The sequence below is a fragment of the Pipistrellus hanaki genome (assembly GCF_964339955.1).
Source record: "Pipistrellus hanaki genome assembly, chromosome: X".
Taxonomy (NCBI): domain Eukaryota; kingdom Metazoa; phylum Chordata; class Mammalia; order Chiroptera; family Vespertilionidae; genus Pipistrellus; species Pipistrellus hanaki.
In genome coordinates this window covers 73188282-73215028 of record NC_140524.1, presented here as the reverse complement: position 1 = coordinate 73215028, position 26747 = coordinate 73188282, and the positions used below count along the sequence as shown (strand labels likewise).

General features: G+C 40.1%; 2 protein-coding genes across 2 annotated transcripts in view; both read left to right on the top strand.

Annotated features, from left to right (window-relative positions):
* The window catches only part of HEPH (hephaestin), a 92277-nt gene extending 80713 nt beyond the window's left edge, over positions 1-11564 (top strand). The window contains exons 20-21 of the mRNA XM_084869810.1: positions 5453-5497; positions 7339-11564. Coding sequence (XP_084725936.1) covers positions 5453-5497; positions 7339-7571 — 278 coding nt within the window. The 3' untranslated portion in view covers positions 7572-11564. The remainder of the gene's footprint in view (positions 1-5452; positions 5498-7338) is intronic.
* A 5949-nt stretch (positions 11565-17513) lies between these two features.
* LOC311615100 (G-protein coupled receptor 83-like) lies at positions 17514-26188 on the top strand. The gene is made up of 4 exons (XM_084870325.1): positions 17514-18440; positions 19058-19183; positions 20418-20551; positions 20863-26188. The coding sequence occupies exons 1-4, from the start codon at positions 18015-18017 to the stop codon at positions 21512-21514; spliced, it is 1338 nt and encodes a 445-aa protein (XP_084726451.1). The 5' UTR covers positions 17514-18014; the 3' UTR covers positions 21515-26188.
* The last annotated feature ends 559 nt before the right edge of the window (positions 26189-26747 follow it).

Sequence of the window (26747 nt, the reverse complement as noted above, 5' to 3'; positions counted from 1 at the left end):
TTGGATTGCTCCCTTCAGTATTATGAAGTGGCCTTTCCTATCTCTTGTTATGTCCTTCACTTTGAGATATAATTTGTCAGATGTAAGTATTGCTACCCCAGTTTTTGTTTTTGTTTTTGTTTTTGTATTTGTTTTTCTTTTTGTTTTTGTTTTTCATTTCCATTCGCCTGGAAAACCTTTTCCCATCCCTTCACCCTCAGTCTGTGTGCATCTTTTTTTCTGAGGTGGGTTTCTTGTAGACAGCAGATATAAGGCTCTTGTTTTCTTATCCAATCCATTACCCTTTTTGATTGGGGCATTTAATCCATTTACATTTAAAGTTATTATTGATAGGTATTTATTTGTCACCATTTTTACTCTATACCCTTGTGTTTCTTCCTCACTTCCTATTTCTTTTTCTTTTTTTTTCCTGAAAGATTTTATTGATATGGCATACATTTTTTAAAATAAATTTTTATTGTTCATATTATTACAAATGTTCCTTTCCCCTCCCCCCTCATTGCTCTCCTCCACCAGGTTCCCACCCCACCTCCTGCCCTTTCCCCACCTTCCATTGTCCTCATCTGTAGGTGCACAGTTTATGTTCAGTCTCTTCCCAAATCCCTCTCTCTCCTTCTCCCCAAGAATCGTCAGTTCACTCCCCTTCCATACCTCTGATTCTATTATATTCAACAGTTAATATTGTTCATCAGATTTTTTTTTAATTTCCTTGGTTTTTAGATTCACTTGTTGATAGTTACATATTTGTTGTTCATAATTTTTATCTTTATTTACTTTCTCTTCTGAAAGAACGCCCTTCAGCAATTCATATAATCCTGGTTTGGTGGTGATGAACTCCTTTAGCTTTTTTTTTTTTTAGTGAAGCTCTTTATCTGGCCTTCGATTCTGAGTGATAGCTTTGCTGGGTAGATTATCTTTGGCTGTAGGTTCTTACTATTCATCACCTTGAATATTTCTTGCCATTCCCTTCTGGCCTGCATGGTTTCTGTTGAGAAGTCAGCTGACAATCGTATAGGTGCTCCTTTATAGGTAACTACCTGCTTTGCTCTTGCTGCTTTTAATATTCTCTCTTTGTCTTTTGCTCTTGGAATTTTAATTATGATGTGTCTTGGTGTGGTCCTCTTTGGATTCCTTTTGTTTGGAGTTCTGTGCGCTTCCTGGACTTGTAAGTCTAATTCTTTTACCAGGTGGGGGAAGTTTTCTGTCACTATTTCTTTCTGTGTGTTTTTAATATTTTGCTCTCTCTCATCTTTTGGGACCCCCATAATTCTGATGTTGGTTCGCTTGAAGTTGTCCCAGAGTTTTCTTACATTATCTTCAATTTTCTGGATTCTCTTGCCTTCTTGCTTCTGTGGAGGAGTGTCTTCTGGCTCTTTATGTTCCAAATCTTTGACTTGATTCTTGCGATCTTCCATTCTGCTTTTAGGACTCTGTATACTATTTTTTATTTCAGACAATGTATTCTTTATTTCTTGTTGATCCCTTATCATTTCTTGTTGATTCCTTATTAATTCTAGTTGATCCCTTTTCATATCCTCATAGGTCTTATCGACCTTTTCTAGGAAATTCTTGAAAAACCTTATAAGCATAGATTTGAACTCTATATCCAGTCACTTTTTGTCCTCCATTTCTTTCGTTTGTAATCTATTTCGTTGTCTTGGCATTTTCGCAGCTTCCCTGTTGGGGTGGGGTTTCAGGGTGGAGCCTACAGCCTTGGCTTCCGTCAGCCCCACCCTATGCAGTTCCTGAGTCTCAGTGTTCCTTAGGGTCCTTCAGTAAGCACCTCTGAGAGAAAGGCGCCCTCGATTTTCGCCTGCTACCAAACAGTCTAGGCTCTCCCCCAATGAGCCCAGAACTGGGGTTCAGTTCAGTTGGAAGTGGAGTTGGAGGTGGCATTCAGAGCAGTCCGAAGCTTTTGTCTCCTTCCCACCAGGGCAATCCCGTGGCACAGCCAACTGTCCCTTCTCTGCGCTCAATGTGCGTGCCTCCGGGACCTCCTTTCGCCACTCCCCCGGGGTTCCGCCTTACAGCCCAGCTCCCTATGGATGATCCTGGGTCCCCGGGGTCTGGCCAAGTACTGGGGTTCAGAGCAGTCAGAACTGGGGCCCAGCACAGTCGGAGCTTTTATTTCCTTCTCGCTAGGGAATGCCAGCCAGGCATTCAGCCGCCCCTCCTCTCCGGCTCCGTCCTCTCCACGCATGCCGCGTGTCTCCGTACCTTAAGCTTTTACAGCTCCTCCGCTCTTACTTCTGGTTTTCTCCTTGTTTCTCGTTGTAGAATTTCCAGTCAGTCGACTTTCCTGTAGTTCTGGGTAATGTCCATTTTATATTTTAGTTGTATTTTATTGAAATTGTGTGCGGCTGCGGCTAGGTGTTTACCTGTGCAGCCATCTTGGATTCTCTCTTTTCTTTTCTTTTTATTTACAGCAGACCCTTTAGCATTTCTTTTATTGCTGGTTTGGTGGTGATAAATTCTCTTAGTCCCTTTTTGTCTGGGAAGCTCCTGATTTCACCTTCAATTTTGATTGATATACTTGCTGGGTACAGTATTCTTGGATTCAGACCCTTCCTTTGCATGACTTTGTATATTTCATTCCATTTCCTCTGGCCTGATGAGTTTCTATTGAGAAATCAGTAGCTAGTCTGATGGGGGTTCCTTTGTATGTAACTTTCTGTCTCTCTGGTTGCTTTTAAGAGTCTTAATTTTATAATGTACATTAGCATTGGTCTTTTGGGGTTCATTTTGCTTGGGACTGTGTGAGCTTCTTGGATTTGTGTGGGTTTTTTCTTCCCTATATCAAGAAAGTTTTCTGTCATTGTTTCTTGCAACAGGTTTACTATGCCTTCATCAGTTTCCTTTCCTTCTGGAACCCCTATTATGCAGATATTGTTTTGTTTTGTGTTGGCCCAAAGTTCACTTAGGCTCTCCTCCTGCTTTTTAATTTTTTTCTCTAGAAGCTTCTCTACTTGGGTATTTTTTTCCATTTTGTCTTCTAGCTCACTGATGCAGTCCTCTGCTTCTTCTAGTCTACTCTTGATTCTTTCTGTTGAGTTCTTTATAGCAGTGATGTCATTTTTCATTTCTTCTTGGTTCTTCCCCATTTCCTCTTGGTTCTTACTCATATTGTCAAATTTGTCTTCCATTCTTTTCAGCCACCTTATGACCATTTCTCTAAATTCTTTCTCTGATAGGTTGCTTGCCTCTAATTCATTTACTTCCTTTTCTGGCAATGCCTGCTTTTCTTTCATGTGTGTGCTGTTTCTTTGTCTCCCCTTGGTCTCTCTTCTCAGGATGTCTGCTTATGTAGTTCTCTCTCTCCTTTCCATAGTGCAGTGGAAAGCCCCTTTGAGTCCAAGCATTCGTGCCACCTAGGACTGGTGTTCTGGGGCTCACAGCTGCTCGGCAGTTGCCACAGCTATGGATATTCAGGCCTCTGACACGATCCACTTTTCCTTTCAAGATGGCGATATTTCCCCAACTGAGCCCGTAGCTCTTGGAGGGGACCCAGCTGCTGTGGGTGCTTCCCTGTCAGGGGAACCCCATCCAGCAGTCCGCCTCCTTCTCCTGGAGTTCACCTGTCCCTTAGCTTGCTAACAAACACTCCCAGTGCAACCCTCAGCTGTCCTTTCTTTCTGTTTTGGGACAAGGCTCAGAACACGTCTGTCTATTCTTCCACCATTTTCTCCCTCTGTTTTAATATTTTTTAATATATTTTATTGATTTTTTTATAGAGAGGAAGGAAGAAGGAGAGGGGTAGATGGTTAGAAACATCGCTGAGAGAGAAAAATCGATTCAGCTGCCTCCTGCACACCCCACACTGGGAATGTGCCCCCAACCAAGGTACATGCCCTTGACCAGAATCAAACCTGGGACCCTTCAGTCCACAGGCCAGGGCTCTAACCACTGAGCCAAACCAGTTAGGGCTCCTGTGCTTTGTTTTAAAGTGCCATATGGTTTTGAAAAATAGTAGTATTAAGGTAGATATTCTAGGACTGCCAACAATTGTCACTCTATCAAAAATAGAAAGTGGAAGAAAGCCTTCAGGCATTCAAAAAGACTAGCAAACCAGGGTAGGGATTACAATTCTGCTGCTTATCCTCTGGGGGTAGACAAATAATTGTACACTATGATTTCCCATGTGTTTGAAAAGTATTGTCCTCCGGTAAATCATACTCCTAGAATGTGGCTTTCACATACTACTCTAGTACTATTTCCTACCACCCAGATAAGCACACAATTCTTTGTTGTGCTGTCAGTCCTTAGAACCAAAGTCAAGTGCTGAATTGATGTGTCAAAAAATGTTGAGAGTAAAGGATAGGTGGTCAGGTAAGGGGCTTGAGGAGAGTGGCCAAATGTTTGAAATAACCACTGTGGGAAGTTTACTCTGAGTATTGGAAAATTAATTATTGCCTGGAAACTTTGAGGGCTTATTTAAAGTTGGACACAAAGAATAATGATCTTTATATTGTACTTGTGTGATTTTTTTTTCTCCACCAGCATTTAGTATACCAGACAAAATACAGGGAAATTATAATACTGCATTTTTTGTAGATTATTATAACACTCCTTGTGAGTTGACAGAACATGGATCAAGAAGGAAAGAAAAGACAGGATAAAGCTGGCATGTTAGGAAAAAGCCTGAAGGGTCCAGGAGCTAGAGGTCTTCATGAGAGGGAAATAACAGGTGAAATGAAATAGTGTTGGAGTACAAAAAGGATAGAACGCTGTTGCTAGATTTAGATTTTTTATATGGAGAAGTATCTTATTAAAAGCCCAATGTGATCACTGTAGTAGTTGTGGGAAAGTTATTGGAGTTAAGAAGTTCAGAAGTGGTGAGGCTCGAGTGTTGAATGATGGATCAATACCCATAGTGAGAACTGAAGAGAGGAAGACTGAGCCAAGTATTAAGATTTTCATGAATGAAAAGAACTGCTAGGAACATTGATAAGAAGTGGTATGATTATTCTAGATAAATAATATGAACTTCAAAAGAGATAGGTCTTTACAAAAAGGAGAGGAGCAATAATCTCAAAGCACTGAGAGGATGTATTATAAAGGAAGCATATCCCTTAGAGAAGAACTCAGTCTCATTAAAGCAAGAAGAGGATGAAGAAATTGAATATGTAGGGGATTCCTGAAGGGAGGGTGGAAAGGGTGACAAAAAGAGTAATAATGGTAATAGAGGAAGTGCCAATAAATATGTAAATAATGCATAGGGATAGCTTAACTTTCTCCTAAGTTTATGCACTTGCTCAAATTTTGTGTCACTACTCTAAATCAAATTTACATATCAACATTGACTTTGACCATAAGTTAGTTAAGCCCAGGTACCTTCATTTTTTATCTTACCCTAGAGATTTCCCCAACTAGTGCAAACCTCCCACAGTGAGCCTATATATTGATATGAAGAATAACAGGACTAACTTCTTGTCTTTTTTTTCTCTCTCTCTAGAACACTTAAGCATTTTCACCACCATTACCAATGACATTGGAAAAGGTAGGAAAAGTGATCCACAAACTGGGTAGTTATATCCAATGTGCATTTGTGGGAAGGTGTATATCTCTAATATATGGGATTCACATGACTGAAAGATGGATAGAAGTACTAGGAGAAAGCGTTCTAATATTTCTGCAAAACTTCAGAAGCCAGGAATTTCAGGTTCAGCTTCCCTCAGTAGGTTTATTCTCTCTGGTCTCTACCCCAACCTCCTGAGTTGAAGGCTGAAGAAAGTTTGAGGTCTTGCTTGGTTGGGCATGAATATACTGTAGCACAGTCATGAATTGCCCATAGAGACAGTGTGAAACTAGAACAAATACCATAGAGTATGTACCAGGTATTTTTATTCTTGCATCTATAGAATACCAAACAGTTTACTCTTTAAAACCAGTCATTTCTTTCCTATAAGAAAATACAGGTTCTTGTTCTATCTAGCATAGGTCCAAATAGTGATTTCATTTCCCACCCCATTTGTACCTGAACTAAGATTCAGAAACATTCAAAAGTTATGAGAACTAGAAAGAATATTAGGGATTATCAGTTTAGTTGGAATTTTTTTCAGCTGTGTTTGGAAATTTTCTAATGATCTGCCTATGTATCTTATAAACTGACAACCATGGAACTAGGATGTATCCTGGAGGGGTTGTGAAGAGGCAACATGAGGCTCAAAGTGGATCACCATACATACATATGCATGTATTTCATCTTATTTCACTTCTGTAAGAACTTCTGTAAGAACATACGTTCATTCAGTTAAATATTCATTGAACAGATTCTGAGAGTCAGGGACATCAAAGCAAATAAAACATACATACTATATTTCAAGAGATTTGTGTCTAAAAGTGGAATGAGACAGAAAAATAATCATTGCAATGTTAGATGCTATGTGTTGTTTTAAAAAGGCAAACAGTAATAACATCTATCAATTATTGTGCATATACTATCTTCCAGGTGCTATGCTAAATATTTATAAATACGAACTCATTTAAACTTCACAATAAACCTCTGAGTTAAGTACAGTTATTATCCCCTAAAAAAATAGGTTATTGAAGTGCAGAAATGCGGGAGGATTAGATAACTTATCCCAAGCAAGTATATTGTGAGAGTTTAAACAGTACAGATACTTTGAAAACACACAAAAAAGGAGCTTTAACTGTCCAGGTGAATTAATTAAAGCTTTACAGAGACCTGTAACATTTAAATTGGGGATAGAAAAGTGAAGAGGAAGAAAGGGTATTCAAGCAAAAATAGGAGTATGAAAATGTCTTGGAGGTCTAAGAGTGACTTGAATATGAGCTTTACTCCATGGGTTAATTAGAGATCATTAAAAGTTTGCATTCCAGGAACTCAGACAATAAAATATTTCACCTAAAAAGATCAATGTGACATCAGTGTTATCATGACTCAAAGAGGTGACAGCACAGTGGCATGACAGGCCCAATGATCTTATCAGTTAGATCATTGAGTCAAACTTCCCTCGAGTTTCTACTTATTATTTTTAATTGTTCCTTTTAGAACCATACAAACAAAATCCAATTGTTTTTACATCCTAAGCCTTGATATATTTCTATCAATGCTCTTCCTACTTTTGAGTCTTAGCTCTTTCCATAGGTGGATTAGAGCCTCAGTGATTCCTAAGAACTTTCTTAGCTATAGCATGTTGTTATAAGAAGTCACTGTAACCTCTGAGCCTGTTTTCACCAGCTGGTATTTTTAGGGATGGGGACAGCTCCTCTGTTTTATTTGGATAGAATTTTTTTTCTCTTTTAGTGGTAGATTGCAAGTGACCTTTAATGTATACTCCAGCCCAGGGTTCCCATTTTTCTCTTGTTCAATTTCAGCAGCAATCTCCAGAGACTTTAGAGAAGACAATGTGAGGATGCTGGGCATGAAGATCCCTATAAAGGATATTGAGATACTTGTTTCTGTCATGATTGCCATGGGTGTCATTCTTCTGCTCATTGCCCTGGCTCTTGGTGGTGTGGTCTGGCACCAACATCGTCAAAAAAAATTACGGCGCAACAGGAGGTCGATCCTAGATGATAATTTTCAGCTTCTGTCCCTCAAGAACTAACAGCTGAATCTTGGCACTGCACATCTGGAATGCTCCCTCTGGAATGCTCCCTCAGGAGTGCATGTACTAGAAGATGACCTCACTGTAAAAGGAGCATGGGTGGTAGACAGGCATAGGAGGGAATAAATCTTGTCTGGGGTTTTTCCCCACTTATTTATTTACCTAAAAATGCTATATTCACTTTTTTTATTTAAGTTTTTCTGCTCCACTTGGGAGCTGGGCTAGGTGAGTCATCTAAAATTATATATCACAAATTTTAATGGCAAATTCTATCACTCAATGACACTTGGAAGATCTGGAAATTCCTAAAAACTGATCCTTCTCACAAAGAACATACCAAGAATAAAACACATTGAATATGTTTTTACTTTTTTTGGACCTAGCCTAATTAACTTTGAACCAAGACTAAGGGAGTTGTGAATATAATCTACATCTAAACTAAGTACTAAGCAAATAGGCATGATGGGGAATTAGTGGGGTTAGATTTGGAGATCCAAATTGTGTTTTAATTATACGAAGGAAACTATTTTGGAAAAGTAGGTAGGTAGTGGTTGTCATGAGTACCTTTAACTTCTAAATCCAGAAGCTCCGCAGAAAGCCAGTCCTTCAATTTACTAGTACAATCATACAGAAGGGAATTTTAAGTGTCTTGTTCATATTTTAGACATAAATTCCTATACATTAAAGTACTTGTTAAGACACTGTAAGAATGAACTTGATGATTTTGATGTTTCCTCTTGGCTCTGGAAAGCTGTGACTACGATTGAAACACTCTATGGTCGGGGGGGCGGGGGCGGGAGGGGAGTGGTTATAGAATGCCTGCAAGCTTGTTTTTTGGACATGAAAACATTGTCCCAAAGGAAGCCTCAAAATTAGAATGGTGGCTACCATCTTTTTCCTCGTAGGTGTCAAAAGTAATCTTAATGCCAAGAAAAGTTGCCAAAGGAAAATAGAGGACTGCAGTCAGGATAAAACCTGTCCACTTGGCAAGGAAAGGATGACGCAGATCCCATGGGCTCTTCTGATAGTTGAGGATATAAGAGGTCTACTTGAAATTTTGGGGTCCTCTTTGAAACACAAAGTCCTTCCCTTTGGCACCTTAAAACAATATTCTTTTGTCACCTGCAAGTTCAAACCTATTCAAAACGTTGGTGAGAGACCACAGACAAGAGAGTAGGGATGGTTTAGGATGCCCCACCCTCACTACAATATCCATATTAACATTTTATATGGCAAGTAGAGAACAGAGGCGGCATCAGGGACAGTAAACATGATATGTATGAAATACATGGTGCTTTATACTTTAGGAAGCATCTAATACCTGATTGCATTTGACTTCCTTGAGTTTTATAAGAGTGCTGTTATGTTTTATACTTGAGTAAACTAAGGATTAGAGAGAATAGTAACTTTACCTAAGGACATTCAGCTAGAAGTTGAGCAGGGATACAAGCCTTCATCTATTGGACTCCAAATACCTGTTCCATCCTCCCATATCATGGAAACCTCTTCTATCTCCATCCTTTATGCACACATTGACTCCAATTTTTCTATATTCAGAGCCAACCCCCCTTGCACATCAAATGTAGAAACCCACACAAGGCTGGTGTTCAGTTGCTATATAATATTGAAGTTTTAAGAGAAAAATTAAGAACAGAGTTTATTTTTTTAATTAATTTCTTTGTTAATTAAGGCATCACATATTTGTCCTCAACCCCCCATGCCAATCCCCCACCCCAACCCCTATTGTCCTTGACCACTGGTTAGGCTTATATGTGTGCACATAAGTCCTTTGGTTGATTTCTCCCTTTTATCCCCACCCTCCCTTTGAGGTCCAACAGTCTGACCCATGGCTCCTTATCTCTGGGTCTGTTCTCGTTCATCAAAGTTGTTCACCATTTCCCCTAGATGAGTGAGACCATATCCTACTGGAAATATATAGTGGCTTCCTGGGGAGCTTTCCTGGAAATCAGGAATATAGCAGAAAGCGGTGAGGGAAGAGTTGGATTGCTAGTTATGAAATAAATTGTTAAACTTTTTAAGCCATTGCATAATCAATGCACTCAACACCAGAACTCTTTAGACTCACTATTGATATGGAGATTTTTGAAAATCCAGTACATTCTGAGGATTCCAGTCAATGATAATTATAATTTTCATTCATCTGGAAGGTTGTTAGCTTGATAATGAATCTGAGATAAGGACAGGCACGTGGGATAGGGATACACTTCTTCTGAGTATGTAATACTGCTCCAGATTGGGGAATGTAAGCTCAAGCCCATGCATGCATTTCAGAAAGAGAAGTATTTTTTTGTGGAGGGTTTGCTTCCAATGAGGATATAGGAGACATTTTTGACAATTAAGTGACACTTCTATCCATTTAATTGCTAAAGCCAGAAACCTCCAAAGTCAACACTTTAGTGATTCTTATTTGTTTTACTTAAAAATATATTAACTGATTCATTTGTTTCTATATTCATCGCTACAACCCCAGTCTAAAACAAAGCCATCTGTTACCTAGACCAGTGTTATAGCCTCCTGCTTACTTTACTCACATTCACTCTAGACCCATATCATGGATTCTCCATGAAGACAAGTGATGTTAAAATATAAATTAGGCTTCCAATTCAGATAAGATTCCATAGACTTATCTCTCCCTGAAGATAAAGACACTCCAGATTAAACAATGAAATAATGAAAGAGGAAACAATATTAGGACACAAAAAGATAAAAAGAGGTAAGCATCCTGGAGAAACACTAAGCAACAGAGCAATTAGGTATCTTTCCAACAATTATTCAAGCGGAATGCAGCCAAAGGTCAAACAGAAGTCCTAGATAACCCCAGAATGGTCTGGAAGCAATAGAAACAGGGATTGAGGAGGAACTCTTCTGACACCAAGTGGCCAGAAAAGGTGCTCTTTATCTCTACAGGCTACAGATTCCTCTACTTCATGGGATATTTCAACATAGTAAGCTGCTCAACCCAGAACACATTTTTCAGGCCTTCAAGCTATAACATATTTTTCTTACCCAGAAATAAGTGGCTCTGGCAGGGATCAACAGGAGTCCCAATGACACCAGAGATACCAAGCAAAACAAAAAAAGTACAATAAAATCACTGACAATTACATTATCATGCAAAATTATGCCAAAATCTGTGTGCTAAACTTAAGGTGACTGCCTCCTAAAATAAATTGTTTTGGATATTCCAAGATGGCAATAGAATAAGCGGAAGCTACACTCACCTGCTCTCAACCCAAAACTGGATATACAACTAAATTATAGAGCAATTAACCTGAATAACCAATTGAAGGCTAGCTGAATTGAAATCAAGGATTTAAAAAAAGAAGCCACATAGAAAGTGGTAAGAAGAGCACAGATGCAGAAAAGGGCTAGCCACAGGTGTGGTGGCTGAGAAACCAAAGGCAACTACAAAATTCCCTCCCCCTAGGAGCATGGGGTCTCAACCCCACACAGGGATCCCCAACGCAGATGAACAGAGATGGGAAGAGGATCCCATATTGCATATGGTGGTGAAAATTAGTAGTGATTCAGACTGCCTAGGAGACCCAGATGCACCTTTCCCAGGGACATGCACTACTATTTTTACAGCACCAGACTGGAGATTGCACTGCTGGATCCTCAACTATTGGTGAGACCACTCTGCCATACTTGGGTCTTGGGATGAGTGGAAAAGGTAAAGAGATTTAGAAGTACAAATTGTTTGTTAGAGAATAGTCATTGGATGTAATGTACAGCATAAGGAATATATTCAATAATATTATAATAACTTAATTCATTCTGGAAGGCTGTTTGAGAAGAGATTTGTTTAAAAAAATAAATCTTTATTTTTCATTATAAATAATGTAAATTGAATTACTATGTTCCAGACCCCCAAATGATTCCATTTAACCTTTCTCAATTGCCTGTGATCGTTGTTTCATGGACACTTTTATTTTATATTTTTTAAATAATAAATCTTCATTGTTCAGATTATTATAGGTGTTCCTCTTTACCTCCTCCTCCCCCTTATGGGCACTTTTACACCCTTAGCAACATCAGCACTCTTGATGGCCTCTTTATGTTTTAAAAGTATGCTAACCATCTATTTCACCATGCCATACTCAGGAGCAATATCAGGCACACAAACACCTCTATCATACTTTGCAATTATTTATTTTTAAAGATTTATTATTGTTCTCACAAGTTTCCTTTTCACTTTACTGCTATCGCTAACATTCTTAGGATCCATGATAATTTACTGTACACATTTAATAATAATAAGCAGCAACAAAAGCAAGCAAGCAAACAAACAAACAAAAACCACAAAAATACTGTACAATTTCCTGAGATGCTAAAAATGTGAGGTTTGGCCTGGCTGATGTGACTCGATGGTTGAGCATCAACCTATGAACCAGTAGGTCATGGTTAGATTTCCCTGCCTGGGTTGCACGCTCGATCCCCAGTAGGAGACAGGCAGGAGGCAACCAATCAATGTTTCTCTCTCATTATTGATTTTCCATCTCTCTTTCCCTCTCACTTCCTCCCTGAAAACAATAAAATATTGATTGAAAAGAAAAATGTGGGGTTTAGTGGTAAACTGACTCATACTCACGCATTCTTGCTGCTTGATGCCTGAGACACGTGACTGATTATACAGGTATCAGCATGAAAAGGCTGTCAGGTGGAAACAAGTTTTGTGCGACAACCTAGACATTTTTTCTGTGAACAACTTGGTTGAGAATCAAATTGTTCGAGATGGGAGACATATGAGAACCAAGGCTTGACTCTATATGGTGGCAGGTGGGTACCAGATTTCATTGGGTTGATCACTTCATAAATGATATACTAATAAATTTCTAATCATGGATTTGTAAACTTGAAACTAATATAATATTTTATGTCAACTGTAATTTTCAAATAGAAAATAAAATAAATGAGCTGATGTCTTTTATCTTTCTCCTTCCAACCTTTCTTATTGGAATTTTAGTGAAATTGCTATGAGGAAAAGGTAGTCTAGGAGGCCTCCAAATGATATTTCTTTTCCAAATAGACACTGTGATGCTGCTTAACTTGCTTTCTATCTACCTTGCTGTTTCCTTTTAGTTCTCAAGGACTGCTTTTTTTGTTTTGTTTTGTTTTTCATATTTTCCTCTAAGTTATAAGGCTCCATCCATCTCACAACTTCAACTAAAAGAGACTCAGGGGAAACATGAACATTGTCTTTAGATATCTGAAAAGTTGGCATAAGGAAGAGTGATTACACAAATAGTGTGTGGCCCTGGAGAACTGAAGTAAGGCCACAGGAATGAAGTCACTGGAAATCAAGTTTTAGCTCAATGAAGAGCTGAACTATCTCATGTTTGCAGTATAACAGGCAGGCTTAGTATACCAACTCCTCTCCTTGGACGGCTGAAAGCTGAGGCTTGGAAACTTCTTGGAAAATTGAACACTTTCACTGGGTTGGCAGATGTCATAGTTGAAAGCAAAGGTACTCCTAAATTCAGGAATTCACCTTTGATTGTCCCATTACGTCTGCGACCCACAGCCCCTAGCAGTTGGCAACAACAGGGTAATCTCTGTCCTCATTTAAAATTGTGTTACCAAAGGCTTTCCCTTCTATTGTTTACCTCTTCCTGGTACTGGGGTTTCTGTTCCTTCTCTGGAGCTGGAAGCTCCTGTCTAGAGAGGTTTTCCAGCCAGTCCTGGTATGTTACTTCATGCACTCTAACAGGGATAACCTTCTATAGCTGCCTGTAACCACAACAACATTGACTACAACTTGGCATAGTCATCTGTGACCTCCTGGACAGTAGAATATTTGGCTATTGTTTTCAATTAGGTAATTTTGTTGTGAAGACAGCCTTTGAACTTTGAAACTTGTGAAATTAGATGTGAAGCGTCATGGATTGCTTGTTGCTACAGGAGGGAGGATGGGATATTGGAATGAAATTAGTACCTGACTTGAGAATCCTGCCTGAGAGTGGGTCAAGCAGCTGAAAGTACTATATCCCCAAAAGAAGTTGCTATCTATGGTAGCACAGCCTGGTGAGCCTGGCACAATACCAAAGGCCATAGATGCTTCTTTGTCATAAGTCCATCACAATCTGTCAGCACCAGAGGGACAAATCTGGTGGAATTCATTTAATAGAAGTAAGAAGGGACTGACCATCACAAGCAACCCTATAGATAAGCAGCAAAAACTTAGACATTAAGTAAAGGCTCCAAGCAGGCACCAGGCCTGACTAGAAAATGAGGCAAAAACAGAGTAGCCCATATAAAACAAGGAGTTGAAATGAAGGTTATACTAATAGAGTAAAAACATGGTAAGGGGAAATAAAAGTATCAGAGATTATGCTTGCACCAGGGTTTACCTGAGTGAGGTTAAACAAATGTTGGGATTAAGGAGGACCACTGCAGTCTTTCCTGGATCCCTGGACCTTGAATTTTAAAGGAAAACTTTATTAAGTCTTCACTGAATGTTGAGACTGACTGAAGAAGCTGTGACATTTTTGTATCTTTGTCAGGATTTGAGCAGGGACTGAACATTGAGGGATTCACTGGTGACAACTGAGGACTATACTGAGAGCTAGGAAACCAAGGTTAGCTCTGTCACTGGAAGTCTTGTGAAAGATAGATACTTTATGCCTATTTGTTTGGTTTTTGTGTGATTAGATGCATGTTTTTGTATTTTTATAACTTGGAAGTTATAAGGGAAAAGTGGTGTTGATTTTAGAGAAGAGAGGGGACTCCATGTGAAATGTAACTGTATATTAAGTGAATGGTCTGCAGTGGCTAAGACTAACCAACTCCAGAGGGTACCATTGTATTGATAAAACCTGAGAGTTGTTTTGCCTGAGCAAAGCTAGAAGATAGATGGACAAATAATTTGAAAAGATTATATGAATTAATATGTCTGTTCTGGCACTTGCTATACCAGAGAGCTTGCCTTCTCCCAATGGTCACAGTAAAACTAGTTTCTTGACTCTCTATCTTATATAAAATACCTAGAAAAGCCTACAGTGCTAGAGAAATACATAAGAACTGCAGTTACTAAACTATCCACTCAAAACCATTTCTCTTCCTGTCCCTGGAATGAGACAGGAGCAATGTCCCCTCTTTCTGGCTTTGCTCCTGCTTTTTGAAGGCCCAAGTTTCACCACCCTCTCTTCCTTCTCTCTGCTCATTTCTGGTCAGCTGATAGTTCAAACCCAAGCTCAAATGCTAATTCTTCTGCAAAACTTTTTTTCAATCTCCATGCTTGCTCTTCTAACATTGACTGTCTGCATATTTTTCACCTGCCTGTAATTAGTTATTTCCCAAGGGTGGATTTTTTTTTCCTTAGTGTAATTATAAGGTGCTCAAGAAAAGAGACTATGCTGAGTTTTCTTCTTCTAATCCTCCATAGCACCTAGCCCAAAGGCAGGCTCCTCTACCACTGATGTAGTGGGTAGATGGATGGGCTATTAGCCTCAGTCATCCCTCTGTCTCCTAACTAAATAAAGATGCCATGCAAGGTTTCAGTTTGCTTGTGGGCTTTAGTTCACATGTGCATCAGTGCTTGGGATGCGGAAAGACAGCAGTACTGTCAAAAGTTTGAAGATGTATAATATAATCTGCATCATTTTTCTATTTGTTAAATCCAATCTAGGAATGTATTTGCATGGAACCCCCACTTCTTTGGGAGTTAAGTATTGCCTACCCCTTTTGAGAGATACAGGAACTCTGAGTCAAAGAGGCCAAAGATGGTAAGGACCATGACTAAGAGGCTGGTGGAGGCCAGACTGTCTTAGTATCTCAGCTATTGGGTTCTGCCTTTGCCTATGTGATCCTCCCATTCTGGTCCCTGCCACAGAACCTCTGCACTCCTCCAATATAGAAAAGTCTTATGTTTGACTACATGTCAACATGTCCCTCATTACTTACCAAATCTGGAGTCCTTTGGGGCCCTTGGGAACTCCTCCTAGGGCCAGATACAGAGAAAATGCCTCCTGAATGTGCAGCTCCTGTCTCTTGGTGGTCTTCCTTCAGCAACTGCTGCAGAGAGATCAAACTAGAGATCAATGATCCCCAGCTCTCCTGTGGATCTATGTGGTAGAGTCAACATTAATAAACTTCTTTAAATGTGTTTGTTTGTCTGTCTCTATTCTGAGGGCCATCCCAAATAAGAAAGCTTATTTTTTATCATTTCCTCTTTTTTTGGTCTTTTTCTTCCTTTATTTTGTTTTTTTAAGAAGTTGCCTGATAACCATATAATTTTTCCAATTCGAGGTCTATATTCAGAAGACTTAGCTCCCATTCATAAAACTTAGCTTTAGTTAGATTTTATGATTAGTCATTCTGTGTTAATCTGTCAACCACCCTCTCCCCACAAGTGGGGATACCCCAGAAAGATTGCAAAAACTCTCTAATCTCTTCCTTAACTGCGCTTTAACCCATAAATAGCCGGATGTGGCCAAGGCAGACACAGACGCTCACACACACACACACACACACACACACACACACACACGGCAGAAGTTTGCTAGCCTCCTTTGTGGCTGATTTATAATCTGACTCCTGGATGTTGATGATGATGATGATGATTATGATAGTGATCATGACTTTCTGCTTATGTCTTAATAAGTAGTTATTGATAACATGTGGTTTTCCCTTATGACTCCTTTAGGAAAAGAAGGGTACCTTTACTTGCTTTTTTCACAGCCCCTTCTAAATGGTGGGACAGGAAGATGGAAGTGATGGATAGGAAGCCTTGACACTATGGTTGAAGCACCAGGATTTCTCAGGGACAGCTTACTACAGAGCAAAATGTCCTGGACTGTCAGGTTCCACACTTCTGATTTCTAGTCCTGGTTCTTTAGATAATTATCTGTATGGACTTCCTTAAGCTCCTTCTATCCCAAGCCTCCATTTTTCTACTTGTAAATTAGTGGTGGAGGGAGGGGAGTTGAAAGATAAAAAATACTCTTGAACTCTGAAAGGCTCAGGGCACTGTTGTGTTCCCTACTTCTAGGGAAGCAGTTCAGCTACTCTAGTTGTTATTTAAATGTCTCTAGATTCCTTCTCCAGGAGGCAACTTGAAACTCTAAAGACAAAAAGCCGTTTTGAAACCCCCAACCCCAGTCTCTTTTCCACTGCAACTCTGAAGACTGAACTCCATCTCCCACTCCCTGCAGCATCAGACTCTGGGAAAATCAATCTATTTGCAAAAATTCCCCAAATCCTAAACCCTCTTTGCACACTGTTTCAGTCTCCCCACTAACATACCACATCCACTTCCCAAATTGCTATTTCCTGAGTGTTGGACAAAAATGCTGTGTCCCCCTAGGCAGCTAGACGCAAAACCCGGTGGACATTGCATGCAATCAATCTGAAGCTGGTGGCTTTACGTTAGAGAAAGCATAGCATCAGCATTATGCTGGGTTCACACGGTTCCAGAGACTCTACAATGTCCCCCTCCCAATTCTCTAACTGTCCCCTGCCTCATTCATCCTGCACGACCCCAAAATTTGTGCAGACACTTCCTGGTGACAGGTACCGATAAGGCCTCCAGCTTGTCAGTAGTCACCATGGACACCGCAGCCCCTCTCAGTTCCCCCCTGTGCCACAGCTCCTAGCTGGTATTTTGGGCACTGTTGTAGAAGATAAGAGAGTAAGGGCAAAGGAAGGTGAAGAAGGCTGATCATGGGGGTTGCCCAGAAACGATCCCCTAAGTCTGGGCTTCCAGCTGCAGCAAGAAGAGGGAGGGGGTGCCAGGGAAGAGCTGCGAAAGGAGGGAGCCTGAGACTGGAGCAGCAGCAAAGGCTTTGCCAATCCCTTTAGCTCCCCAGCGGGGATGGACAGGGCGGAGCTTCAACCGCGGCTTCCCATTGGCTCTCTCGCAAGTCCCTTAGACTTTCTATAAAATGCGTTGCAGAAGGCTCTGACTTCACTGGCTCAGAGCACAGCGACTGCAGGCCTAAGACAGACGGATTCAAGGGGACAGAAATTTAGTCTGAACGACCCCCAACTGCGGGAAGGAGGAAGGGCGCTCGGGGAAGCCTAGCGCTGCTGTCCGGAAGCCTGCACTGCCTGCGCATCCCAAGCTAAGGAACATTTGGAGCCAGCCGCATTCGCCAGCCCTGCGATCCACTGTCCAGCTCAGCTCAGCCCACTCCGAGTCAGGTCCAGCGGTTGTTTTTTTTTTTCCTTCTTTCGGGTCCCCTCAGTGCTATCCACCCACCCACCCCCTCCCACACCTTGGAGAGTGCATTTCCACTCAGAGCTTTCCGGGCCACGCTGAGCAGCGCTTGCCCAGCGCTCTGTGAAGACCCCCTACCCCTCCATCTCTCTTCCCTTGGCTCTCCCTGACCCAGTAGTTTAAGGATTTTGAGGTTTTCCAAAGGCGTCAAGCTGGACGCCCCGACCACAGAATCACCCCAAGGGGCTTTCCCAAACCCCAGCATTATGAGCTATGGGGACGAGCTCACCCCCGAAGCTCTGAGTGTGCCAAGTGGGTTTGATGATCTCATCACCTCCACCGCTTCCCAGGTGCTGCAGTCTATTTCTAATGCAGCATCCGCGGTTACTAGCTCAGGCCGGGATAGCGTGCTCTCCATGATCCATAAGTTACCTGGCCATATCTCAAACATTGGCATCCTGGATGACACAGCAGGTACTATAGCTTCAGAGATGGTGTCCCAGGATGAGCGGGTACAGTTCTGGCTAGTAATAGGGTACACCATAGTGGTATTTGCTGCCATACTAGGGAACTGGGTCTTAAACCATGTGATTATGAAGTACAAGAAGATGCACACTGCCACCGGCCTCTTTGTCGTCAATATCTCCGTGACCAACATGATGCTGGCTTTTCTCAGCTCTCCCTTCACCATGGTAAGCTGTGTGCTGAAGAGGGAACCCGGGGCTCAGGCCATGAGAGCAGAATCACAACTTTGCATTTGCAGCAGAGAGAGCTGCGTAATGGGAAGGAGCACTGAAGCGGGTACAGTTGATTAAGAAAGTGCGTAGAGACAGGAATGGCTGAGATGTTGTAAACGGTTTGGAACTTGAGGGGAGGGGAGCTACAGCCATGATTGTGATTGCGTTGCTGTATTAATCTCCTGCCTTGTCAGAGACTGAGTGACGTGTGTGGCTTAAGGGAGGGGTGCAGATCTGTTTTGGGTGAGCTTTGTCACAAAGACGTAGCTTCCGTTTCCACATTTTTTATTTATTTATTTGTTTGTTTGTTTGTTTGTTTGTTTTTATGCAGTGCTTGGAATGGAAAATGGCTAACAATTTTTGTTAATATGAGGTCTGTGTCTTCAAACTGGCTGTTTCTGTGGAAATAGATGAGGGTATGACAGATACAATGTGAAAATATTTCCTTCCTGAGACAATAATGCCAGCAATTTGTGAAGCAAGGAAGCTTTTTCTACTTCTATTTTGAGCTTGTAAGAGGGGAATTACGCAACGCTGAGTCCTGGTGCCTCACCATGTCCTTTCTCCCACAGGTGCGCTATCTGTGTAATTCCTTGGTGTTTGGGAAGATGACATGCCACCTCAGTCATTTTGCTCAGTACTCTTGTGCCTATGTAACAGTGATGACCATGGCTGCTATTTCCCTGGACCGACATCGGGTAGGTTTTCCCAGGGTTTTTCAGGTCTTATCAAAGAGTAGGTTTTTCTTCTAAATAGATGGAAGCAGCTAAGAACATAAATAATTTAAAATGTTTGAGTTCATTGAGACAATCTATGTGAATATATATATATATAGAAAGAGATAGAGAGAGAGAGAGAGAGAGAGAGAGAGAGAGAGAGAGAGAGAGAGAACACACACACACACACACATATTAGGAGGATTGCAATATGTGAATTAGACTTTTGCCATATCAAATCTTATGTAACAAAAATACCATCATCTTTTATTTGGTGCTATGGAAACAGCGATGGAGCAATAAAATGATTTTTTTTTAAGTGGCCTCCTTCTCCTTTGGTAAACATTTTTTTTTCTGTTGCTGTTAAGGAAAACATTTTTATTTGCTGCATTGCAGGACTGGCTAAGGGAAGAAAGAGGGGAAGAATGAGTCAGAGCAGGATGTGGCATCAGGGCTGGTGATGGGTTGAGTCTGAGAGGTGGGCTTGAAATCTTCCAGTGAGAGCTGAGCAAATGAAATAGAAATAAATTGAGAGATTGAGGAAGACATAGTTAAGAGGAGGGATTGAAGTGAATTAAAAGGAAGGAGGTAGGGCCAGGGATGAGATATTGTTCATCATTTGAGAGGGAGCCAGGAAACAAGTGCAGTGGGAAGAACACAGAGGAAAATTGAAGGTGTTGTGGCTGGAACCAGATGGAGGGGGCCATAGAGAAATCTAAGTCATAGGAGATTAAGGAAGATGGGAGAAGGCATGGAGGAAGAAAGGAGAGGGAAAAGGAGGAAGGAAAAATTGACCAATGAAGGATAAAGATGGGAGGGGAAGGGGAATAAGGGAAAGAGACATAAAGGGAACCAAGTGAGATAAAGAATAAAGGGATGTGAAGTACTCACCCATCGATATATGATAAAGAAAAAATACATTACACTTTTGGACATCCATCCCTCTTCTCCACTGAACTAACTGGGAGATAGAAACTTTGAAATCAGTCCACTTGGATTGCTGTCTTCCCATTGACATGTTTCTCTCTTACACTAACCAACTTTGTTCTTTCATAAAACAAAATACCACTCACTGCTCAACAGAACTAGTACCCAAAGAACATTACTCACCCACCTACCAAGTCTTTGCACTTTTGCAAAAGAAGGTCAGTTGAATAGTGACTAGTAAGTAACCTTAATATAGATTGTTTAATTGGGCTGGGGTCTTTTCTTCCAGGTCATGCTATATCCCCTGAAATCCAGAATTACTCCAATGCAAGGCAATGTTTGCATCATTATCATCTGGATTGTGAGCACCTGTGCTGCTTTGCCACATGCCATTCACCAAAAGCTTTACCAAGTGGAAATTGGGTAAGAGGAACACAGAATGGCCAGTGTCTGGATTTGAGCAACCTGTGACCTTGAAAGCCTCATGAAATAAGGGGAATGGGATAGGGGCTGGAATAGCACATTGCAAAACATGGATACAAAAATAAATTTCTCTAAACTGGAATTTACTAAGAGTACTCAAGAACTCTCATGACAATGGGTTGTTAGGCATACCACTTTCTGTTTGGGGTCCATTGTTTCTGTATATATCATATGAGATGTCTGGAATTGATGAACACTAAAACTCCCTGCTTTGTAAGTTAATGTTTCTCTTTCTCTGTCTTATAACCTAGAAACAAAACTGAAGAAACTGTATGCCTCCCCAGTTTCTCCTATACTTCAAAATCCACATGGAAATATCTTGACCTGAGTACCTTTTTGCTCTTCTTCCTCTTGCCATTGATGGTGCTGATGGTTGTCTATGGTCATGTGGCCAAGAAATTGTGGATCCATAATGCTGTTGATGACATCAATATCCACACCTACATTTGCCAGCGTGGGAAGAAGAAGCAAAGTCTGAAGATGCTAATGATGGTAGTGCTTGTCTACACTATCTGTTGGCTTCCCCTCAACATCTATCTGGTGCTGCTCTCTAGTGAATCCATCTCAAGCCACAATGGTCTCTACTTCTTCCTCCGCTGGCTTGCAGTTAGCAGCTCGTGCTACAACCCTTACATCTATTGCTGGCTCAGTGATAGCTTCCATATTGAAGTTCAGAAGGTCTTCATGGATATACAGAAGATGCTACTAAATGGAATCAGCCGCCTGAGAGGGGAGCACCGCCAACTGAGCTCCACCTCACCCACTCATCCCCCTGCTAGAATGGATCCCAATCCTGGGGTGCCCAAATTCCCACGATTCAAAGATTTTGATGAGCTACCCAGTCCTCCTTCATCCCCAGAGGTGGAAACCTCCTTTCTCCACCCCACAGTGCCTAGAGTTTAAGCTGCCCAGACCGCGATAGATTATCCATCCTCAAAAACTCAGATAGGGTGGGACCAAAATAATAAGTTTCATTCATTTTACATTTTGGGGGAATGGAGGGAGGGGTTGGAATTTGAGGGATGGGAGCTGTATGAGCCATCATATGTGTCTTACTTGCTTTTTCATTTTCTTCTGTCTTCTCTCCTGTTTCCTTTCCAACATTTTCTTTCCCCCAACAGTAAGTAAACTGAAGATATTAGATCTTCAGGCTCATCAGAGATGTTTTTACATAACTCAAAGTAAAGTTACACTATGACTTGGGTCTCCTATATTTCATCTCTGATTCTGGAGATTGTTCCCTTCTCCATTTTTGTGTGCCCACCTGGCCATGGCTCTTGTGTTCTGACATCTTAGACATTGTCTCAGAGCCCCCAAAGATTACTTACATTTATTTAGATGAACAAGAGGTCAATGTCCATATTGTGTCTAAAATTTTCCCAGAGAAGTAATGGAAGAGAAATCCAGTTTCTAAATTTTAATTGGGTTCTTTAAGATCTTAGAGCTCCCTATAAGTGCAAATAGTCTTATCTCCTCATGGAAGAATGAGAATGAGAAACTTTACAGGAAAAGATAAGGCAGTTAAATGGTTCACTCTACATCATCTGGGTTATTTCTCCAGAATGCAAATACAATAATTTGATGATAGCTTTCTTTTAAATCCATTGACTATTCAAGTGCTCAAGTTAGCACTGCAAAATCCAAAACTTCTCCCTGTTCCTTGACTCCACATTTAACATACCTTATCTAATGTAAATTTATACATCTCTTTTTCTGGAAAAAAAGAAAGTATATTGTGTTCACTGTTGATTTGTTTCCATCCCTCTAGCCTATGAGGATTTCAACTCAAGAGAGATGAGGAGGAAGTAACTATCTGCCATCGCCTTTCATGTGGAGACATTGTTATTAAGGCTCTTTGAAAGGTATAACTGTGTGTGTCAGGAAAATGCCATGATGGGGATGTGTTTTTTCTCCTCCTCCCCCCAATTCCCTCCCTACTCATATCCTTGTCTGCCCCTTTTCATTTTTCCCTCTCTATCTTCTCTCCCTGGCACCTTCTCCTCTTCTACTGTCTCTGTTCCACCCTTCTCCTTTTCCTTCTGTTCCTCCTCCACCTCCTACAAATTCCTTCCTTCCTCTCACCCTCTTTCCGTGTCTCCTTTGTTCCCCTCTCCTCCGCTTTCCCCTCTTCTCCCTACTTCTGCCCATCTTTTCCCCTCTTCTTCAGTTCTTTCCTCTTCCTTTAATTATCTTTCATTTTCTTCTCTCCTTACTCCTCTTATTGCCCCTCCTCCTCCATCACCAGCTTCCTCATTCCTCCTTAGTCTCTTCTTTCTTTGGTACCCCTTTTCTAATTTGTTCTTTCTTCATCCCTCCTCTATTATCTATCTATTCATCATTCACTTCTTTGAACTCTGATGCATAGTTTAAACTACTGCTTTCTCCTTGCATTTTAATTATTGTTCATCAATTCTCTCCAATATTTCTCTCTTCTCTTATCTTCAGAATTCAGACTTCTCTAACCCTTAATGGAAGTCTTGGGATCTGCACAGCATTTTAGCTTTGTTCACTTCCTCCTCTGCCTCCTTTTTATATTTCATCACCACCCGCAAAGAATCAAAATAACTTTTTAAAAATATAAAATAGCTACTAACAATAACAACAATAAGAATAGACTTTTATCACCACAAAATAACCCTGGAGATTGTTAGATGTTCCAGGCCCACCTGGCTGGCTTCAGAGTTTTATTGCTCCATTTGCTGTGAACTTCATAGTAACTGGCCAAACCCATTGGTTTTAGCAGTACTGAGAACAGGTTATCATCATCTCTTTAGAGTGTATGTGTGTTTCTGCTTCAATCTCATTATCCTCAATCATCTTCCCTTTCTTCTCATCTTAATCATTGTCTTTTTACCAAGGACATGTTACTCAAAGTCCTTTTAATTCTTCAGTTTCCTCTGGAAAGTGTCAAGCCAGAGGCACAAAACAGATTAACTGGAGTTTAGATTCTAGCTAGTCATCCTACCTGGTGAAAGCAGAAATTGGCTAATTTGAAGTCAGAACTCCAGGAATCTATGTAAATTTTCCATACTTGCTAAAGTATTGCATCCCTTTTTTAGATCAAGAATAATTTGAGGGGGGAAAGGGTAGTTTAATCTCTGCTTCTTTCTATTTTCATTTTCACGAATGAACCTTTTATCTCTTTTTCCTTCCTACTCTCACCACCAAAATAACAAAACACTATAAATATTAAAAAATAACTATATTTACTAAGTACAGGACTAAATATTTAGAGAAGTCCTGGACTAAATAGATAACCACATCTGCTAGTGGCATCATTGTAATTACACATTCACCTTTCAGCTTCAGCTATTTTTGAAATTGGTAGTCTTTGTGAGTGGTGAGCTCTGCTGATATTTTTTTTCTTTCTCATTATGTATATCCTCATTCTTCTAAGAACAGACTTGTCTTTCTCATTCTCCTTTTGGCAGGATGGATACATCCCAGGACAATCAGGCTGATTGTCTAAGACACTGCTTCCTCATGAGGAGAGAGCAGAGTGAAAATTTCCTGAGGTAGCCAGTGCTTCCTGAAGGAATTATACCTTGCTCTGATATAAAGTTCCTTTACCTACTTAGACTTAAGAGAAGTTCAGATGAAAGAGATGTCATTGTAATTTAAATGACTACTGTGCTATTGTATGTTCACTTAGTGTTCCTCTTTCTAGAAACACTCTTCCCTATTCCCACTTTCATCCTCCAAAGAATCAGACAGCCCCCACACACACCTCAGTAAAGCTGAATATCTGGGATGTTACATGCTTAACAGATGATCCAGTTTCAGTGTTTGCTGCAGCTTTGGTGATGGACAGGATGCTTGAAGAATTGAGCCCCTTGGTAGTTTGAATTTTTTGTGGGGTTTGCTTAGATTCTTTTCAGCAGCAACTAATCTGAACTCAACACCCAGCCAAGTCTGGGGGTGCTACCATTATAAGTAGTTTCTGACTGAAGACTTATTTAATTGGAATATGGTGCTAATGAGTGCTAGGTCGTAGGCTCTAACCCATGTGCAGCCATTTAGCTTTGTGGGTTTGAGCATGGTGCTAAAGAACTATGGGATTGTGGTTTCAAAACCCCATTTGTGTCTGTTTACAGACTGCACCACTCACCCTGGCCAGCCTTTTTCTGAACATGGGTTATCAGCCATCTGGAAGACCCAACAAAACTATTCTTTGAATAGCCCTGAAAAATTCATTTTCACTTCTGAGAAATAGTTTAAAGTATATTAAATACTGATAGTGTTTTAACAGTGTCACCTTCTTGTCAGAAGGATACCATTTTTTAAATGTATAGTTGAACAGAGAGAATTACAGCAATGGCGGATGGGAGAAGTTGCCAAATTATCCTTTTTCACACATCCAAATGCATATACAAGCCTTTGTCCAATGCCATGAAACTGTACATTGGTCTAATCCAGTACATTTAAAGAAATGCTTTGATGAAACTAAGAGCTATATGAAGCTGGTCCAATACCACACCTTACTGGATATGTTTGGACTAGAGGAATTTATCTCCTGACACATATATCTGAGATGCTGGTAGTCAATTTTAAATATTATTTATTTATATATGTATAACATAGATTCACTTTTAGGTGTTCTCAACTGAAGGCCTCTTTCATTGAAAATTCCCTCTCATCCTGTACTTACCTTTGTGTGCTATCACACATACACTCACTCACACATAAGCATGTATTCACACATATACATAAACACACACATACACCTATACATATCTACACAGATGCACATATGTAAATGTACATATACTCCCACATATATAAGAATACATACATGCTTATACATACAGAAAAATGTACACAAAGATTTATTATATTTTAAAATAAATATGACCAAGTCTTTTCATAATGCATATTCCAAATCTAAATTTTAATTTTTAGTCACTTAGTCAATTATCTGTTTGAATAAATGAACTCCGGAATCTTTTCAAAATCATCATCATTTTTCTAGGTGATCAGATTACTATTTTGTACATTGTTGTAGATGCTGATACTATGTTATTAAAATCTGTGTAGCATTCACACTTCTAGCCTTATTTCATGGTAAGTGTCCTACTAGCAAAAGCATATAATAATACCAATTGGATATTTATTATTCAAAAGAAAATATACTTAATTTTATTCTTAAACACACATAAAAGCAAAACTTTAAATTGGGAGTAGGAACTTGAATACACATGAGCATAAACAATTTATGCGCTAATAAAGAAAAAAATGGAAAAAATGTATACAGAACATACACTATACACAGACACAGAAAGATACACACAAAGCTTAAGAAACCATTATCATAAAAGAATCTTTCTGATTCATGCCAGGAAAGAAAATGTTAAATGTCTAAATTGTAATTTTCTAAAATAATGAGGAATTCATAAAGACATTGAAATCTGTGGACTCAGACCCTTGTTAGCATATATAACGTAGGAAGAACAGAAGGCTAAAATTCCTTTGCCTAATTTGTGAGAAACTTTTTAAGCTTGGGTGTTACCTATGCTTCAGGAAATTTACATGCCTTAATATCATCAAGTGACTACCAAGAATCATAATTACAAATTTGGACCACCTGCTTCCTTCTTTGTCATTGCTGAAGGCTGTCAACATCTCTAGATTATGAGACAAAGCCTCATTGAGGGACACTGTCGTCCTTCAGGCCATGTGAGGAAGGAAATGAGATGGAGCCAGTCTGGACAGTTTGAGAGTGTGGATGAAGTTGTTTATTCTGATATCTCTTGTTCAGAGTTTTCTGTGTCTAGTTCAACCTTCCTGCCAATAGAACTATTTTATATGTGATGATAACTTTGTAATTATCAAAGTAAGACCTTTTGGTGTTTTTCAATGTGTTTGTTGTCAATGTTCGTCCCCACATTGAAAAACTAGAAACTGTTAGGGGGTCTGGATAAGACTGCAGGTTTCATTTGTAAATATGCTGGTGAATGAGTAGATACTCTGAAAACAGAAAAACACTGGAAAGGAGCCCTTTTATATCATATGGAAAGCTTGATGCTGAAAGAAACAGCGTTATCTGGATGCCCAAGGTGGGTACTGAGGAAAAAGCATAGATTTTAGCTTGAAGTGCATTTCTTGGCATAATAGATGCAGATTCTGAAGGAAGTCCCCA